The sequence below is a fragment of the Pangasianodon hypophthalmus genome, chromosome 2, assembly GCF_027358585.1.
Source record: "Pangasianodon hypophthalmus isolate fPanHyp1 chromosome 2, fPanHyp1.pri, whole genome shotgun sequence".
Taxonomy (NCBI): Eukaryota; Metazoa; Chordata; class Actinopteri; order Siluriformes; family Pangasiidae; genus Pangasianodon; species Pangasianodon hypophthalmus.
The window spans coordinates 32,426,894-32,447,956 of record NC_069711.1 but is presented as its reverse complement, the minus strand read 5'-3'; the positions used below and the strand labels follow the sequence as shown (position 1 = coordinate 32,447,956).

The window sequence follows — 21,063 nt, the reverse complement described above, 5'->3', positions numbered from 1 at the left end:
ATCCCTGCTCAAGTCATCCATGAGTCGTTAGTTATGCTGTTTTCTTACTAACTCACTGCAGGGTCTTTAACTGCCACTGCGTCTTTTACTATTTCAGCTCAGCTTGCGTTCAGGCAAGTTACAACATCCTCGGTTCTATATATATAGTAAAAGTTTCAAAATCAATTAAAATGAAACCATATTTCCAGTTTTGCAGACGTCTTTTTTCCGAATGTTTTGATTGTTGTCTGGTTGCAGGACACTTCATTATTAAAATCATCAAATTATTTTATATGAGAAACTCTAAAATAGTCATACATTTTCCTTTTTTTCACTGAGGGGGTGCAAACTTTTGCACTGCATAAATCATGCTTGCTGACAACCTGCAAAACATCATTAGATAATCTTAGTACCTAACATATTTTTCTTATACTTTGTAATGACATGAACAGATATGGAGGTCATGTTTACAGAGGATGTGTTAAATTTCTTTATACCCCCGAGGTTTGGAATTCTGATTGGACAGACGGTGTTGATTAATTTTCTATAACAGCAGATTTATATTCATGTGCTCATTCTTATACATTATAGTGTCTATAGTAACAACTTACACAGGGACAGATTTAAAAAAATGTGTGTATTTGTTGATATGGTGAAGTTTTCTGTGAGGAGACGGCTAGTAAACATTTATGGAAGGAGTCTCCAGTGTCAGAGCTTTGTAACAGGCAGAGGTAAAGGTGTGACTTTAAGTTTAACATGACAAGCTGTCTTATTTATCTTATTTATCTTATTAACTTAAAGGTGCATTAGGTACGATTAGTTTTTTTTTTTTTTTCCCCAAGATTAGGGCTCTAATGGTTAAGTACATGGGTTCAACATTTGAATGATTTTTTTTTTTTTTTACTCCCTGAGCCCTCCCCCATTCACGCCCATGTTAACAAAGCTCCACCCCCAGGATCTATAGAGTCACGTGTCTATAAAAAAATGACTGACAAGAGGCCCATCCAAACACAAACAAGCATTCCTGACTGGAAGTCACTTTTCCAAATGGGTTTTCTCAGCCACTTAGTCCACTTCTGCTAAGGCCATGACCTAAACTATTATTTTTTTTTTTATCATGTTCTACATATCTTTCAAGTTATTTGAACAAGTAAGAAATTTAAAGAGAGAGAAATAAAAGAAAGGCTGGTGAGGGACCAACTGTACAACTGAACAACTACAACACAAGCAAGAACAGGAACTAACTTGTTCCATGGACATTCCATAATATTAAATGTAACTATAAACGGATAAAAATACAACACATCGCCCCGTTGTTGATTATTTTCCTATAACAGCACTTCCCCAAGTGTTTTATTGCTTACATGTGTGTTTGTTAGCCAGCGTGTGATTCAAGAAATAAATTTAGGTACACCTGAAGATGAGTTTATTTTGGGCGCTCCTTCCTACGTAATCAACGGTGATGGCCCACTGACCGCATCTGATGATCCATGTGGAGGATTGTAAACACAGCTCACGCCGCGTCGTCCTTAAGCTCGGGGGACTTTTCAAAGGAAACGCTCACCTGACCTCAGACTGTTATGGTACGACAAGTTGGTATTTTCAGCATAGTTTCCGCACAGCACTTTTAAAAAGTAGGCTATGGGGCATTATTAGATCTTGTGGCTATTTTGGTTGGACTTGATCGCTTCCAAAAGGCACAATCTCTCTTTTAGCCTATCTCTCTATGATCTTGCTTTCTAAATAGCTCCTGTGCAATGCTGGACATGAACAGCCCAAACTTTCCATTCCACAATTCCCTCTTTTCCTCCCAGTTGTTGAGTGTACTAAATTAGGTAATTTGTTCCGGGTTAGCTACCTGGCAGAGTACACACACCTATTTACTGTTGTTATCGTCATTGCCGCCCGACTAACACTCTGACCTCAGGGATGTTCCAGACGTAGACCACAATGAAGCAGTGTAAACTTTGCTTGTTTTCCGTACAGACACTGCTTTGTGAGAGCGCTCTTTCAGACACACACACATGTTGCAAAATGTTCCTCAAACAGGATTTGACTTTACTTTTCTCCACCCAATAGTGAAATTACAGGGAGAACCACATGAGGTCATGTGTGAGCCACTTATTCCATAAATAGGGAATCTTTGCCCTTTTAAGAATGGAGTGTTGTTGGAAAAGGCCAGCACTCAGTGGTGAGTATACGGCGTAGTCATTCATCTACATTTACAAGATCTATAATTACTCTCTAGTGCTATCCTATATAAAATAGCTTACCGTGTATGCCATGGTTTTTTTGGTTTTTTTTCAATGTATAAATCTGTTTGGAAGGTAACGTCTCAGTTCTGAACTCTGAACTTTTAGTTCTGGGAGTACATTTCATGATAGTAGGTTAATACACACTTCCTTAGTGTCCATACTCGTTACTTTAAAAGGTCAGAGATCTTATATCTAACAGCTTAAGCAAAATCAGAAGAGCAGATGTTACAGATGATGTCCCCACAGGAAAAGAGGCCTGTTTTATCATTATAATTTCTCTTAATACATATAATTTTCTGCATGCTGATAGAAATATACTCTTATATAAGGGATCAAACACTCAGTGATGTGCTGCTTTAGGAAAATAATCAACAGTGCGATTCATACAGTTAGAGTATTTCCCAGAGTTAAACTGACATTGCTTCTTCTCAGTTTTCACAGCTGGAATGTTTGTTATATGCAACATGGATTTCCAACATATAAATGTACTAAACTCTTTGTATTAAGAAACATTTAATGTAGTTTAATGTAGTGATGTAATTTAAATGCTTTAATGCAATCTAAAGATGACAAGGCGAGACAGGGAAGAACGCAGCCCATTTGACAGGACAGGCTGATCAGCTTTCTTTGGCCTGTTCATTATTCATCACTTGTGCCTGAGAGGCCATGGCACATTCTCTTTCTCTTTCTTTTCTCCTCTCCTCTCCTTTCCTCATTCGGCCTTCTGGAAGCAAACATGTCGTACATATTGAAACCATCGATACCATCTAATACTGTAAAAGTTACAGAGGGACTACTGTTGATCTGATTCAACATTTCGAGTCATGAGTTTTCGCAATGTTTGCAGCAGCCACTAAGAACTTTGTGAAGCAGGTGGGGGACACCGGGCGGCTGATTCCCGTCCCGAGCCTCAGCGAGGCCGACCGATATCAACCTCTCAGCCTGGTGACCAGGAAGAGGAGGAGGCATTTCTGGAAGAAGAACAAATATGGCTCGACACCATTCTCGCTCAAGGACATACTTGTGGGAGAAAAGGAGATCACTGCAGGTAAGAGTTTTGATGAAATGATTTGCATGTTTAAATGGTGTTCTGATTATATCTGGTGTGTTTCTACTATTCTGATGATGAATATGTTGCATATAATATGAGATAAAGTCAGGTTTTATGCTACAGTCAATGCAAATAGTCTGTGGTGACCTGTAAGTTCAGTAACAGAACAATCCAAAAACATGACCGCAAATTCGAAAACCAAAAAACATGCAAAACCAAAAAACACACGCACACACACAAAAAAACAATAACAGGACAGCAAAAACAAACAAAAAAAACCCCACTTTTTCTGATTTTGCATCGATGTTGCATAGTTTGTTAATGTTGCATTAATGGAGCAAAACCAAAAGACCAGAGCAAAACCGAAAACATAACAGCAACATACTTTTGGTTTTGTTGTGGTTTCTGATTTGCTGTTGTGTTTTTATTTAATGTGTTTTGCACTTACAGGCTGCAGTTAATTACATTAGTACATCATTACAACATAATATGAGATGCAACCGGATCTGAAGCGTGAATTTATTATAAGAGATGCGTAACCCGAGAGGTTTCTCTATATTAGGAGTGTCCTCTTACCAGCTTCTCAACTATGAAGACAAGTCAGACGTGTCTCTAAACGGCCGTCTGGGCAACCATCTGATTCACGAAGTGGGCGTCAACATCAGCGGTTCGGATTCTGTGGCGGTCAAAGCGTCCTTTGGGGTTGTGACCAAACATGAGGTGGAGGTTCCGACCTTACTACGGGAGCTGAACTCAAGGTAGTGGATATGACAATGACTTGTAACTTCTTTACTACGGAATTATGAAAATGTTTTGAAGACTTTTATTCATTCATGTTACTTGGAGATACGGATGAGTTCATTTATGAAACACTAATAAATAAATAGCCATAATATTATTGTATTTAATCAGTCTTGTATTAAATGTATTTTGAAGTAGCGGTGTGCAAACTTTGGCACTCAACTGTCTGTTCATTGACAAGTTTACTGCTTGATATCTGTCTGTATCTATTTCCTGATGTCCCCTCTCTGTCTCTCTCTGTCTCTCTCTGTCTCTCCAGGAAAGTCGACCTGGATCACTGTCTGATCCGTCAGTCTAAGGAAAGTGGGCGGACCGTACTGTGCGTCGTCATGGAGAGCATTCGCACCACGCGACAATGCTCTCTCACCGTCCACGCTGGCATGCACGGGGCTACCATGCGGGTAAACGTGTACACAGTCAGAAACACATGTGTATGAACATACTGCATGGTATCATTTAAGGCCACACACACACACACACACACACACACACACACCTGTCTTATAGTTTCAGATAGATGACATCCATAATCCCAGAGGCCGCGACAAAGCTATTGTAATTCCCGCCCACACAACCATAGCCTTCAGCATATTTGACCTTTACGTGCGACTTGATGGACGTCTTGGTAAGTTGATGGACATCTTGGTACTTTTTATCCGTTTATACTTACATTTAAAGTTGTAGGGTGTCTGTGAATGTGCGTACAGCTATCTGTTATGTTATAGTAGCTATAAACAGTCGTTCCCTCACCAGCCTCTGTATATCGCATGCTCTCAGTGGCATAATGTGCACTAAAAGGATGATTTATATGCATAATGTTCAATATTTATCTCCTCCAACTTGACTTTACTTGCTCTGAACAGATATCTGTGTAGCACCGGAGTCCGTTGGAGGTTTTGAGAGAGAACAGATGCGCGAGCAGCTCGGAGGATTCATCGGCAGGTTTTCAGTCGGCAGGCTGCGAAGGTTCTTCTCAGGAATCATTTATGGGAACCCCTTCAGAGCAGGTAACATGATAAGTGTCCTATTACAACTAATGATAGACGATATGATCCTGCTCATGGCATGTAGGCATGTCGTATACAGTGCCTTGATAAAGCATTCACCCGCCTTTGATCTTTTTAACATTTTATAGTTACAACCTGGAACTGAAATGGACCTAACTGGGAGTATATATATGTAATGATTAGTTGAATTGAGTCGATCTGTGTGCAAATTAAAGTGTCACATGATTTCAAAGTAAAGTTCCTGGAAGACCCCAGAGCATCATGAAGACCGGGCTGCAGCAAAAAGTTCCAGAAAAGTGTCCTAAACTTTGAACATCCTGCAAAACACCAATAAATCCATTATTTAAAAAAAGAATATGGCACAGTCACGACTTTGCCTAGAGGAGTACGTCCAGCAAAAATCAGTGACTGGGTAAAGAGGGGATTAGTCAGAAAAGCAACCAAGAGGACAAGGGTAACTCTCAACGTGATGCTACCACCACCATGCTTCACTATGGCAATGGTGTTGTCAGGGTTAATGAGCGGTGTTGGGTTTCGGCCAAATGTAGCGCTTTGTGCTAAGGCCATAACATTAAATTTTTGTCTGATCAGACCAGAGAACCTTTTTCCACATGTTTACAAAGTCTCTAAAGTGCCTTTTGGAAAATTTCAAACAGGATTTCAAATGGCTCGCCAAATTCTGTAGCGTGTCCCAGCAACACATATATCTAATATATAGTCTTTTAAAAAATTGCTAATTAGCAGTGAACAAAGAAGCAGAGGCACATCAAGTTTCAGTATGGGTCATTTTCCTTCCTTCACAGACGACAGAACGTTCGAGGAGCTCACGCACTCAGACCTGTACATGGATGACGTGGCGGATTACTACGAGAAGGCGGCCAGCATGACTGACCTGTCCATGTCTTACATGCGTGAGGACAAGCACACTCGAGTCAACCTGCTCAACCATAACATCCCCAAAGGCCTGTGTGCTCTCTGCAGCAAGTCCCACCAGCGCCGAGAGACCGTCTACGGCTGCCTTGAGTGCTCCTCTGGTGGGCAGAAGTATGTGCGCCTACACGCCGTGCCCTGCTTCGACCTGTGGCATAAAAGCTTACGGTGAGGACTCCACCTGCTGAAGAATTACAGACTGCGGACGCCGATTATATTTAGAAAAGGTCTAGGATTAGGACAGCACCAGGCATCTTGTACTTGAAAATTCCATGTGTCTTCAGTTCAATTCAATTTAAGTTGTATAGCACTTTTAACAAGCTTTGCAGAAATCCTGATGCCTAATGAACAAGCCAGAGATGGCAAGAAGAAACTTCCTTGAGAGAAACCTGGAGAGGAATCAGACTCAAAATGGAACCTGTCCTCTTCTGGGCAACACCAGACTAGTGGGATTATAAATCATTACTGTATACAGAGGAAAGGCAAACAGGACTGAGTGTGTTTACAGGATGTTCATTATGTAGTAGATGAGTGCAGGACGGTCTTTATGATTACAGCAGCAGCTCTTAGGTACAAATCTACAATATCCAACTGAGAGTAAACACTGCAAAAGGCGGGACTTGGGCGTAAACCGGGTTTAAGGAAGTGCAAATTTTTAAGGTGTACATGTGGGACCATCCACAGCAGCAGAAAAAGTTCTTCTTTTTGAAATAAAAAAGGTTGAAAACAGAGATTCAGTATTACATCTAGTTCAGGACTAGACTTCAGCCTGTTAAACACAACCTCACGTAACTGCCATTTATAACAGTCTCTTCTTCATCTTCTTCAAAAATTTTGAAAGGTCTTTACTAGAACATATTACAAGAACAAAGGTGCTCATCATATTGTTTACACACCAGCCCAGATCTTTCTCAGATATCGCATGCAGGACAGTAGATCCTCTTACACTCCCATGATCACCAGCTGGTTTCTCCATCACACACACACATGGGTGGGTAAATAATTAAGAGATGGTGATGAATTAACCAGTGGATTATGTGAGGTCGGGGCAGGAAATGGGCGGTCTGATTTCAGGTGAGAACTGGGTCGTGTTTTTGTTTCCACTCTGAATTCAGGGCAGGTTTAACAGCGAAAGCCCAAACAGGGGAAAGGTTACTAAAGTGAGCATCAGAGACCGGTTACCTACACCAAGCGGAACCTCCTGGAACCAACGAGGTGTCTGTGTGGGTCCGTAAGAAATCTTAATTTGTCTAGAACTAAGTTTGTAATCAAACTGCTGTGGTATAATATAGGAATGAACCACTTTAGGACATCCTGTTCTAGGAAAATAATGAATATTGTTGATTATTTTCCTAGAACAGCATGACACTGGTTTATTCCTTATAAAACACACTTTAATAGTGTCACTTCTAGAGAAGATGCAAAATTCACATAAATATAATTTTCCTTATGTGCGAGTTATTTAAGTGCGTTTAAACTTCATTGCTGCAAATTTGGTCTTCGTTTACATCTGAGCACTGAAAAAAATGTTAAAATATGAAACGTTATGATATTTTAAAATATTCACAGACAGCCTGAACACATCTGCGATAGAATCATTGACTTTTCCACTCTGAGTGTTAGTCAGACCACGCCGGAAAAGATGACCATGTGTGCGGGCTGCGTTTTTTTTTTTTAAATAAATATCATTCTTGGCTATTTATAATTTCATTTTTGGAGTGTGAATGTTGTGCTGTAATTCTCTGTGTTGGCTGAAATGAATGCAGTGTGTGAGGTTAAGCCTGAAATCGTGTTTACTTCTCATTCAGGGGAGTTTGTTGTGTACTGTGTCAATGTTTTATTTAGTGGTCGTGTCATTTTTTTTTTTTTTTTTTTTTTTTTTAAATACTAATAAACATACAGTTGGTTGATTAAGCTTTGCTGACTTATACTACATAATGCATCAGAATCCTGCATCACAGTGGTTTTTTTGTTTAAAAAAAAAAAAAAATTAAAAAAAAGCAGCTCCTTATATGAAGTCTGTCCAACAGAAGGGCTGGAAATATATTTGACAGCGCCACCTGGTGGTGAAATACTGTCAGTACATCTAACGTGCAGTGCAAAAGTTTGCACACCCCATGGTTTCTAGGTGAAAAAGAGTAAAATGCTCCTGTTTTGCAGTTTATATATGTAACAAAAGAAAACATAGTTTGAAAAGAAAATTAATAATTCTGCATCCTTCAGCATGTGTAATGTGTAATCACATAGTAATAGTATAAACTGATGTAGACAAACATTCAGTAATATTTTTACTAATGTTTACTGGGTACGTGCTCATAGCACTGTGTGTATATGCTGATTCGTGACACTAAGTGCAAGGACACTGAGCAGGTTTCGTTCTGTAAATACGTTCATTCCAGATTCCTCTTTGCTTGCACCTCTAACTCATGGCCTCATAGGAAGGAGATAAGGAGCAAGTTACAGAAAGAAGGAAAGGAAATAAAGAGGCACCCCTAAGGGTGTGCAAACTTTTGCAATACATTCATTGCTGTCTTGTAGCAGGGTGCGAATCCAAATCAGGCAGAAGAAAAGAACAGCCAGGGGGGAAAAAAAGACAATGTCTTCCCTCCAGTACTTTATTCTTTATAAAAATAATTACCAACATTCTGCATGAACAACAAAAAAAAAACAGCACATATACAGTAGGCCTCGAAATCTCAGTTAAACTTATTAACTGCACACACACACACACACACACACACACTTCTCAATCTTGCACACCACAAACACATGAACAGGTCTGATAACACTAATAGTCCAGCTTAAACAAATAAGTGTCAGGTCATAAATAAAGTTTGCATTAGAAAAGAAAGGAGCAAAAAGTAGAATTTTTCCATAAAATCTGAAATATCTGTGTTAAAGCACGTCGCACAAGGAGAACAGGGAATGTTGAATGGTGGTGAGAGATGAAGGTCATGAAAATGTCTCGTTCTACCTGCTGTGTACTGACTCTGAAACAGCCAGGCATTAAACAACTATACCGATTCATTCATTCATCTTCAGTAAGCCTGGCCAGGCACACGGTGGATCCGGATCCGGAGTCTATCCCAGGAATACTGGGAGCGAGGCAGGAATACAACCTGGATGGGACTCCAGTACATCGCAGGACACCAAGCACACACATACATTTGCACCTTGAGGCAATTCAGCATCACCAATCCACCTACTGCCGTGTGTTTTGGAAAGTGGCAGGGAAAAAAAAAAAAAAATGCTGTGTGTTTTTTTTTTTTTTTTTTATAATGCAATAATACAACTGGCAGGCCAGAGATAAATAATGCTACTTGTTGCTCCTTTTAAAGGGCTTTCCTTCACCATGCACTATTGTAACTAAAACCATAACCATGTCTATTTGGCATTCATTACACTTCCAGTTTGGGGAAAAGAAACAAAACAAAAAACAATACTTGCATTACAAATATAGGATGTAATCCAAATCGAATATATAAAAACAGGTATCTGCTTTGTCATCACACACTCATCATATTGTACATACCTCAGTAATGTCTCATTTCAGGCACACACACACACACACACACACCTCCAGTAGCACGCAAGTAGTGTATTTTAGTAAATCTATTTGACTCTTGTAGATTTAGAAAAAATTGCAGACAAAAAAAAAACCATCGTCAAGGCACTCTGGACTTAACCACACGCAATAAATACTGCTGCTTTCACTGCAATCCGCAGCTCAGGTACCGTAAATTCTCACATACATTCACTTCCGTCATCGCATGTGATTGCTATGAAAGAAAAACAACCATTTTATATCCAATTAAGATTCACACACTTGTGTGGGAATAAATACGTAATTTTCTTCTTCCCCTTCCCACCCTTCAAACATGGTGGTAATAAAAATACTACAATAGGTTCAATGGGGAAAAAAATTTGACAGCCCTGCTAAAAATGACCATCCTGCACATCTTTACATTAGTGTACATTCGAATACTCCTTTAAATCACATCTCAAAATCAAGAGTCTAACACACACACACACACACACACACACACACACACACACACACACACACACACACACACACACAGGGGTGATAAGTCAATTCTAGGAATGACAAATGCTTGATTAACAAAGAAGCTAGAACCAAAAGAGAAAAAAAAAAAAACTTCCATGTACTGATTACGTGGCTCACTGTCTAGCCCAAACCTTCATCCCTCTGAACTCACACACACACACACACACACACACACCTGTGATTTAAACACCACGACCCGTCTAAACAAACCGGACGGGGGCGAGGGTAGAACAGAAGCACACAAGCAGACGTCTGTAGAGTATTGTGGAGGATGAACGTTGTGTGGTCCGGTGCTTTGGTCAGGTCAAGTTCAGTTTTGTTTTTTTTTTTTTGCCCTCCTACTGCAGCAGCTTCTGATTCAGAATCTCCCAGATCATCACTTTACGGAAATATGGCATGTGACACTGCGCAGACAGAGAAACAGGCAATGGATACTGGATACAATCCTTTACAAATCTGTGGTGCCTTTTAGAAACCATGAAATGGCTCAATCCAGCTGACAATTTTCACTTTTTTCAGCATTACCGTAAATTTCAGTGAATCCTTAATAGATATAGTTAACTGATATTTACTATATACGGGATTAATTTTAGCTACATCAGACACACATTGAAAGAGGGCACTTTGTTAAGCAGGAAAACTGACTCGAGATCAGTCCAAATTCATACGTCAACTGGCTATTCTGCTATTTATTGAAGGACAATGAAGACTTTTTTTTGCTGATAGCTGATAGTAGAGTCTAGTGCTAAAATCCTGAGCTCCTGTACAAAGTATGTAAAGACTGGCAGGTCTGAAACAAGGATTTTTTTCAGGGCTTTCAAGGTCATAAAAATTAATGTTTAAGCTCAACAGAGGTCATAAGCTTTTGGCATAGAGAGAAAATGCAGTGGGAAGGACCTGGGTTCGATTACAGCTCCGAGTCTAAAAGTCATAACCATCCTTATCAACGAGCCATGTATGAAAATAACATGCGAATAAATAAAAGAGCAGCATTGTTTTGCGCTGCAGGACTGGGCATGTAGGACGCCGTACATTTTTAAGACCATGTTTAGTGTGTCACTGGAGCTAATCAAATACTTTTAGTGTCAGTTACAGTGATGTGGTTGTTATTGTTCTCCATCTGCTAGCTAGTAAGACACTGTTTAATCCAGATCCTATACCCCTGCTCCTCTGTTAGACTACAAATGGGTGAAATGCTTATTATTTACAGGCCAATATCAGATGTGTGTGTGTGTGTGTTACCTGTCTAAAGGTAAAGGGGCGTCCACGTGCGATGTAGTCAGCATACTTGCACACAAACACACCACAGTCACTTCCGTTCTTCTGCTGAGGAACCTCCTATGATTTTTTTCAGAAATTTGTAAGTATTATTACATTAAAAGTAAAAATAAAATAAGAAAAAATTAAATATAAAAAAAGGAAACATTAAAAATGAAAAAAATTCCTGCTTATAGCTTACAGTGGCTCGCAAGCTGGTCACTGTCCACTTTAAGATTTCCAGATCTTTGCCTTTCTTGACCTCGTACTCCTCTTTAATGTACATCCTACAAAAAAAAAAAAAAAAGGGGGCAAGCAATCAGTCAGCCAAGGTGTGCGAGCTGTTTCCATAGAAACTGAACCAGGCCACTCACAGTATTAGGTTACAGATGTCATCATGCCTCTGACCCATAGAGTCGTACGACCTCACGGACTTCGCTCTGAAGTCAACAACCTTGATGAGACCAGAAAAAAAAAAAAAAATCATACTTTAAAAAAGATAAATAAATAAACACATTTATTTTACTACATTTTACTCTTATTAATCAGAATCCAATCAGCTCGCTCTTTCAAGCTATAACCAAGCAATTCTGCAACCCAGAATGTGGGAAGGTTTACAGAAAACGACTCACGGCGAGAGACCAGTGGACCCCCAGGTGCAGGGGAATGAGGATGATGTCGTAGAGGAAGAGGTCGACAGCCTTGGTCCAGCGGCGCACCGCAGCGTGGCCGCCCCCATGCAGCTTAGGGAAGAAGAAGGTGCTGAAGCAGTACACCTTCCTCCCGCCTAATTCCTGCTCCATCCGTGCCATCACCAGGTTAAGGTAGAAATTAATCACCTGACAGACCGACAGAGACAAAGCATTAACGTACTTCTATACAATAATCATTATATTCCATTATTCCACAGCGTTACTGAATTCTCCAATCGGATTGGACGGAAGGTGTGCCTTATTTTCGTTTAACAGCACGGCTCAGAGAGTATTTCCGGCCATAACATGAGCGATAGATCAATATTATTGCTCTTTCTAATATGTTATCATTTCCATAGTAACAGCTCATACACAGAGACTTGTATGGGTTTTAAAAAAAAAAAAAAAAAAAAACCCCAAACACCCACAAGTTGTTTAACAAAGCAAAACGTATGATCAATGATGTGGTGATGTTTTTGGTTTGGTTATTTAACATTTATGAAAGGTTTTAAGTTGTAAGCGCTTTGTAACAACTTTCTGGGATTCACGGTAAAATGACAAGCTGCGTTTTTTGAGAGAGAAAGAAAGAGAGAGAGAGAATATGACTGTTTATGGCAGCTATAACGTAAGTAAGATCAGGAACCAAGTTGTCTCTTGGATGTTCCACAAAGTTAAATCTAATTATAACAGTTACAATGCATGATGTGTCGCTCATTAGTAAATTAAACATTCTACTCGTTGGCAAATCGCTGTGGCATAAGCAGAATAACTCCAGAGCGCGCTGTTATACAAAAATAATCCACTTCCCGCCCGGCATGCGTTATTTTCATATAACCGCACGGTCGGTTGAGTCTTATTCCTTACATAACAGCATCTCTAACAATAGTGCCACCTTTAATTCATGTATTTGCTAATTCTAATACATTACATATGCTATAATGAAAAAAAGTCTTTGAAAAATAAATCACTCCAGGACATGCTGTCATTGGAAAATAATCCACTTCAGGGTGGAAACAGTAACTCATACACCATCGAGTCAATGATCATCGTCCTTCAACAGCAGCCCCCTCAAGTGTTTTATTCTTTAAATACTTAGACCAATATACATATTTCACACTCACATCATCATGACTCATGACAACATGTCATGGTTTATTAATTAATTAATTGTACCTCGTCGTTGAGCCAGCTGCCCTCCTGCAGGGTTGCCAGATCTCTCTGTGTGATGCGCAGTTTGAAAGCGCTGCTCAGGACTAGGTCTGGATCTCTCTGTGCGAGAGCAGCACTCACCTCCTGCTGCATCTCCTGCAATGAATCGCATCGCAACACACACACACACACACACACACACACACACACACACACACACACACACACACACACACGCTTTTGGTACTAATCAAGACCCAAACGGTGTATAAGATGGACAGTAGAAGAAAGGGCGTAGATTAAACAGTACGAGACGTCATTTTTTAATGACTATAAAATTGCAAAGCTGCGATATAAGAGGAATAAAACACTTCAAGATGTGCTGTTATAGGAAAATAAACAACGTCGGGACGATAACAGTAACCCCCGTTCAGTCACTGATTATTTTTCTATAACAGCACATCCCAAAGCGTTACGTGTATTGCTCTGTGGGATAGTTGTGGGGAGTGCAGCTTTACCTTGGTCAATCTGGGAAACTCCTCCTCTAAGTGCTTCCCTGCGTCAAAGACAGGTTCTGAGCGGGTCTGCACTGCCGGCTGGCACACTGCAGCAGTCTCTCTGTCCTTCAGGTTCAGCCGGGTTTCTACCTCGACGGACAGATCCACCTCTAAAGGCTGGAGAAATGGACGGAGACAAGGAGAAAGGAAAGGAGGTGCGGACATCAAGCTAAAGCATTACTCATGGATACTGTTCTATAGTGAGATCAACGTATTGCAAATACTGTGTGTACCCTGGTTTTATTCAAAGGTTGGTCTGGTTTCTTCCTCCCAACATCACTGACTGGTGCACTGCAAGTGACAAAAAAAAAAAGCCTCTTAAAAAAAAAAATACTTGAAAATAATGCATATGGGGGGAAAAAGGATTTTGGAAAACAAGGTAAAAAAAAAAAAAATTACCTGTCTTTTACATGATTTATTAAAGTGGAATTCCTCCACACTGGTGCATGAGGGTTCACTATGAATCCACAGAATACAAATTAATACGCGGCATCAATAACCGTATGCTGTGTGTGTGTGAAGAAGCAGGAAAGGTTTAGTTGAACTCACCTTTGATTGGCATAGGTTTGCTGATCTCAGGAGTAGTACGGCCATGGGGAAAAGTAGTGCTAAAAACAGTTAGAGCTATTAGTGAAGTTTCTCCCTTTTCTCTTCTGCAGACTCGCGATGATTCAGGTGTGTGTGTGTATACGATCATGCGGTACAACCATCTATGCTCAATGGTCATGCCGAGTAAGGAGAAAAACCAGCAGAATGCTGGGCTCGATGCTGTTCTCAAATCGAATTGCATTGTGAAACTAATCGAGATCACGATTTTTTTTTTTTTTTTTTTTTATAGTTTTTCCCCCCCATGCAGCACTAATTGTGCCTGTATTCTTTTAATAAAAACGGCTTCATGTACATTGAACAATAAACAAGAAATAATACAAAGTGATCATTTTGCATGTTCGTACATTGGCGGTTTCACTCGTCCAAACGGCAGCGGTTTATTCTTCGAGTACTTCTCAGACACCATCTCCACCAGCTTTCTGTAGTGCTCTCTGTCGCTTTCTTTCAGGGCCTAAAACACAGGAGGGTGCGGAGGGATTCAATGAGCGTGCAGTTTAAAATAATACAGGGAAAGCAAGCAGCGACCCCTTTAACTATTTAAAAAAAAATAACTAAAATCAATCACTCAATCTCTGCAGACCTCATCTGTACAGTTATATTTCAACATGCCCTATATTTTGCATTTAAGCATTTTATATATAAACGTTTATTATAATAATGTAAAATGAAAACATTTATTACTAACTAAAATTGATCATTAAGATGCTTAGTAATATAATATTTAATCTTTAATTAAAGTGTGTATAATAATATTTAACATTGGTTATGTCTAATTAATAAAACTTCCCACTTGAACACATTTAACTAAAATTGTCATTATATTAAAATTGACATTATTTACAGGCCTACTTCTTCTTCTTATTATTTTTTTTTAAAAGTTTGGATTAAACCCATTCTGTTCAAGTGATCAGTTATAAGAACTCAAGAATAAATATCAGAACTAAACCGTAATCGATTACCACCTGATTACACGTCACGGACCCCTTAAAGCCCGTGGGTTTAAAAAGTACGGTTCCTGCCTGCCTCGTGTTTCCTACCTCCTCCACGGCGAGGCAGGGTTTGTGTGCGCGGCTGGGGGGATCCGCCTCAGGGAGGACAGGGCGTGACGGCAGCAGGTGCAGTGACCTTCTGTGTGGACGTTCTCTCTGCCTGTCCTGATTTCCCATAAATAACACCGATCCGCTTCTACGGAGGAAAAAAAAAAATAATCATACATTCGTAATGTACTCTTTCAGCATAAATTTAGAGTAACATTTCTGCAATTAAAAGCTATCATCATTCTGATATAATCTCAGCACCGTATACAGGGATGCGCTGACTGTTTCATATACGTGCTCTGAACACGTTACGCTTGACACGACAGATCTTGCACTTGAGTCTAGGACACTTAGTGATACTCATAGCAACTTTAATATCAGTTTTGAGAATGAAAAAGAAATGAGATTGGTGCATTCCTGGAACTCTGTATACTCACTCAGGTTTCCTGATCAGGGGCTGGGCACCTACGCAGAAGTTTGGCACGCTCCTCTCTTTACCACTCAGCCCCATTTCTCTCGGTTTCTCTGAGGAGATGTACAGAAAAATTAAGCAAACGTACTTCTTAAGGCATTCAATGAAAAAAATAAATAAATCCACCTTGAATGACTTGTGTGTTAAAGGGATAGTTCAACCAAAAGTTAAAATTCTGTCATTGGTCACTCACCCGCATGTCGTTCCAAACCCATAAGACTTTCGTTCATCTTCAGAACACAAATGAAGATATTTTTAATGAAACCTGGGAGATTTCTGTCCCTCCAGTGACAGTCCCATGTAACCAAAACTTTCAAACTTTCATGTGACTCTTCTTCTTCTTTCGGCTTTTCCCTTCCGGCGTCACCACAGCGAATCATCACTCTCCACCTGTCCCTATCTTCTGCATCCTCAACACTTGCACCCACTAGCTTCATATCCTCATTTATTACCTCCTTATACCTCCTCTTTGGCCTTCCTCTTTGCCTCCTGCCTGGCAGCTCCATGTCCAACATTCTCCTACCAGTATACTCACTCTCCCTCCTCTGAACATGTCCAAACCATCTTAATCTGGCCTCCCTAACTTTGTCCCCCAAATGTCCAACATGAGCTGTCCCTCTGATGTACTCGTTCTTAATCCTGTCCAACCTTGTCACTCCCAAAGAGAACCTCAACATCTTCAGCTCTGCTACCTCTAGCTCTGACTCCTGTCTCTTCCTCAGTGCCACTGTCTCTAAACCATACAGCATGGCCGGTCTCACCACTGTCTTGTACACCTTCCCCTTGAGTCTCGCTGATATTTTTCTATCACACAGAACTCCCGACACCTTTCTCCACCCATTCCAACCTGCCTGCACTCGCTTCTTTACCTCTTTCCCACACTCTCCATTACTCTGGTCTGTTGACCCCAAATACTTAAACTCCTGAACCTTCTTCACCCTGTAATCTTACTGTTCCACTTCCCTCCCTTTCATTCATACACATGTACTCAGTCTTACTATGACTGACTTTACAGTAATCCATATGACTCCAGTGGTTTAATCCCAGTTTTATAGTGATATATATGAATGCTATGTGTGCACAAAACAACTAAAATGAAGTCTTTATTCACAAAATATCTTCGCTTCCGCATAGATCTCCGACAAGCGTTCACGAGAGAACCACGATGTGTGTGTGTTGTGTTGACACAAGAGTGGACGTTCTCAAGATACAACCGGTAAGCGCTGCACTGTTTACAGCAGAGGAAGAGGGACGCTGTACACAAACCGAGTCACACAGAACAATCTTAGTAACAAAGATGTCTGCAGATTTCGACATAGAGGAGGACTTTATTTTGCCCAGCCTTACATATTCGAACCTGAATATACAGACCAAGAACTAAGAGAAATGGAAGAGGCTGCAACACAACCACAGCCAGAAGCTTCTGTAAGACAGAGAGCAGCAGAGCACCATTCTAAAAAAAATAAACCAAGACCTAAAGCAAAATCAACCTATGAATGTAATGAACGAAGCTTGCATCATACAGCGTCCCTCTTTCTCTGCCGTAAACAGTGCAGCTCTTCGAGCCCAGTTGTATCGCGAGAACGTCCGCTCTCACGTCAACACAACACGTGTGCGTCATGGTTCTCTTGTGAACGTGCGTCAGAGAGCTATGCGCAAGATATTTTGAGAATAAAGATGTAATTTTAGTTTTTTTTGCACACACAAAACATTCGTATCGCTTCATAAAATTGGGATTAAAACACTGGATTACTGCTACGATGCCTGTTACGATGAACTTTTTGTCTCCCAGATTTCATTAAAAACTTCATCTTCATGTGTTCTGAAGATTAAAAGAAGGTCTTATTGATTTGGAACGACAAGAGGATGAGTAACTGATGACAGAATTTTGAATTTTGGGTCAACTATCCCTTTATCTTTACAAGAAACATGTGATCATCGAAATCCAAGATGTATTTCGTAAATAAATTCTGAGCTTTTGTGGTGTAAAACTGCAGTATTGATAGTGGTGCAGTTGGATTTAGCGCTCAGTTCATCTCTACCTAAAGATGCAGCGGCGCTTTAGTACTTTACTCTTCTCATCCGTACACTCTGCTCAAACAGCTCAACTTCCAAACCTGTGATCGGAGCTGTGTTTTTGTTGTGTCTCGCGTCCATCTATCGCTGTTCTCCATACTTGAGAAATAAGTTGACACTACAGTATGTTTACATAACGTTTTAAATCATGGTGGGTGAGGGCGTTTTCGTACGCGTTTGGCCAATCAGCGTCTACTTACGTCACGGATAGTACCAGTTGTGCTGGTTAGACCCTGCTCCGGAGTAGGAGCTAATTTAGTTCTCGAAAAAGGCAGTCGGTACTAAAATCACACCCAGTTCCGGAGGTGTGAAAACGCCAAAAAGTGGGTAGTTCCACAATTAGTTCAGGTACTATGAAAAGGTTCCCGCGGTGCGAAAGGCCCTTATGACTGCGCTGGATTTCTCATTAATGTGATGGTGAACGTTGCTGGAAAATGGTGAGTAAGAAAAGAAGATTGTGTTCTTTTATTTTTAGGAGCGAACAGCAAAATTTGACTGTTCTCCATTACATTGGAGATTGTTTAATATCTCCTACGCCATCCTAGATCCTAGAAGATCTCGCCATCTTCTAATGGAAATACTGGACCAACCAGAATCTCTAAGCACATCGCAAATATTTCAACAGAAACATGTTTCATGTGGCGAAGGTTTCCTTTAACAGCAATTCATCAGGAAAGGGTTCATTTTAAACCTGAAAATCTTGTAAGATCTATCGGGATGAGAAAGTGGCGTTCACAGTGTACGCTGTGCTTACCCATTTTAACATCCCCACCAATCGTCCACTTATTTAGGCCGTTGCTGTGAATTTCATCAATTCCCACTAGAGCAACATGTCCAATCTGGGTTTGAGAGAATAATTTGAAAAAGACTTAGCACTCTGGTGCAGTACAGATATTGCGTGAAAGCTACAGATGACGATCAGACAGAACAACAAACCTGCGTTTGTCTACAAACTCTCTCGTTTTCATAACGGCACGGCTCGTGTCGTCGCAATCGGAGCAGCCCTGCGATCCCGGCGAAAGTCTTCTTCACAACTCGGATGATCACATCTGCAAAGGACCGGTCACAAATTAAGGAATCACACAGACTTAATAAAGTCATAAGATGCTAGCTGGAGAGTAGGGTCGATTTTGAAGAACGCATGAATAGATCTAGTCACCTCGTCTTGGTCTTTTGATTTCCAGGTGCTCTGATACACCATCGGGAGAGTGCACGCTGCGTTAGACAGAACAGAAACATCAGGTCACATCAACATTCACAGCCACATGAGACGTGAAACTTTGAGAGAAGTGATACGAGTCTATATGTTGATGCATTTCCTTTTTTTTTTTGAAGCGTTTAACAGATAACATTGTATGAGATACACCAACCTTCTAAACAAAGCTGAACACACCTTAGCTAAATATCAAAAACAGAGAAGAGTTTAACGAGTAACCTAGACGACCAGATGCTGTGTGTTTTAGGAGTTATGGTGTACGTGTTTGAGCCGAGGTTGACCTTCAGCTGCAATATCAAAGATGATATATTACAAATTAACTATGGATAAAGTAATATTAAAGATGGAGTATAACAACAAAATTATGTTCTCAGGTTCTGAGGTAACAATAGTCCACAGAACAGCCCCAAGTTGTTAAAACACTTCTCTGAAAATTTCCACCATTTCCCAAATCCTAACCCTGACTATTTTTTAATTTTAGACCAAGCGATTATTGGAAAAGGGAACAGCAAGTAGGAACCATGTTTACTGTTAACGAGCTGCTACTGTAGAGCAAGACACGCCCCCAGGGGCGGGACATATACACTCTAAAGAGAATTTAATTGGACGAACACACGACTAGTACAGGATGAGTCATCAAACAATTATAATTGTTTTCTCACAAGTGACAAAGTATAAACTTAAACTATAAACTCTACAAAACTATTTTTTCTTAGATATATTAAAAGTATTGGTGTCCATAACAAAGGGACAGGAAAAAACTCTTCCGTTCATTTAGCTAGTTATGTATCTGATGTTTATGTTTTAATGCACACAAAGCTAGCATGTCAGGCTTCTCTGCTTGTCTGTTTGCTAATCCTTGGTCCTCGAGCTAAGCTAACTCGCTAGCTTAATTAGCCACGGTTTAGCGACACTTCGCTATAAATTGGTTAAATAATGTCCTAAATACCTGCCAACCCTTCTTAAAAAGAACAAACTAAATTAAGTACTGCTAGCGGCTAGTTTAAGAACTGACTAGCCTGTATTTGCTAAGTAGCTAGCCAACTAGCTTAGTTTGACGGTTGTGTTTCAAATGTCTCGCAGCTAGACACATAGTGCGCGCGCACGTTGACTGTATGTACAAGCTACTCTATGCACCCTTTGTAGGGCACTTCTTTAGGGGACATAGGGGCATTTGGGACACAACCATCCTTAGCTAGTATCCTGGTGTTAATTAGAGAGAAATTAATACACAAGAAGATGAACAGGAGGATAGAAGGAGTCACCTTTGATAGTTTCGTTTGGCAGGTCGGTAATTTTCCTGTTGTTGTTGTTGTTGTTGTTGTGTTTCAGAAGTGACCGCGTCTCGTGGTGGTGGTGATGATGGCGGCGGCGGCGGGTTACCGTCCGTAGGCCAGCTCGGCGAACTCCCTCCAGAAAACACGGAAAACGGAACAAACAGCGATGACAGTCCATCAACTATCCATTCATACATTACAAACCACCACGAAGACTCAGTCGCCCGCCTGTTTGTTAATGCCAGGATCTTTAAAAAATTACAAACTTCACCACAACATCAACTGCGACACGCCGTTCAATCCTAACAAGCTTTACTTCTACGTTATTTATACCTGGGAGCCGATTCCCAAAGGAGTCGATTCTTTGATTCTGAATCAAAGACTCAACTAGGAAGATTTAAATTATTTTATAGTATGTATAATCATGATATATTACTACGTGTGTGTGTTTATTATTTTACGATTTATCTTGTAATATCTCGTTTCTTGTACTGTGGGTTTGGAAATCGATTTGAGAATAAATACAATGTGGAGTCGACTCTTGGAATTGACTCACTTGAATCAATGAGTCAGAGTCATTTTTGGGGAATCGAACAGCGCTGTGCTAGCCTCCACGCGCCTCGGATAAC

General features: G+C 40.3%; 2 protein-coding genes across 2 annotated transcripts; one reads left to right on the top strand and one right to left on the bottom strand.

Annotated features, from left to right (window-relative positions):
• The first annotated feature begins 2,676 nt into the window (after positions 1-2,676).
• On the top strand, positions 2,677-8,205 carry pjvk (pejvakin). Its single transcript, XM_026933414.3, has 6 exons — positions 2,677-3,282; positions 3,848-4,043; positions 4,346-4,487; positions 4,594-4,711; positions 4,950-5,093; positions 5,897-8,205. The coding sequence occupies exons 1-6, from the start codon at positions 3,072-3,074 to the stop codon at positions 6,193-6,195; spliced, it is 1,110 nt and encodes a 369-aa protein (XP_026789215.1). The 5' UTR covers positions 2,677-3,071; the 3' UTR covers positions 6,196-8,205.
• Positions 8,206-8,624: 419 nt separating this feature from the next.
• senp2 (SUMO specific peptidase 2) lies at positions 8,625-20,767 on the bottom strand. The gene is made up of 17 exons (XM_026933413.3): positions 20,423-20,767; positions 19,101-19,156; positions 18,878-18,990; positions 18,696-18,780; positions 15,831-15,918; positions 15,394-15,541; positions 14,701-14,807; positions 14,297-14,355; positions 14,147-14,204; positions 13,981-14,038; positions 13,709-13,864; positions 13,215-13,346; positions 11,982-12,188; positions 11,724-11,803; positions 11,552-11,636; positions 11,335-11,430; positions 8,625-10,496 (listed from the first exon to the last, which is right to left on the bottom strand). The coding sequence occupies exons 1-17, from the start codon at positions 20,629-20,631 to the stop codon at positions 10,431-10,433; spliced, it is 1,803 nt and encodes a 600-aa protein (XP_026789214.3). The 5' UTR covers positions 20,632-20,767; the 3' UTR covers positions 8,625-10,430.
• Positions 20,768-21,063: the final 296 nt, after the last annotated feature.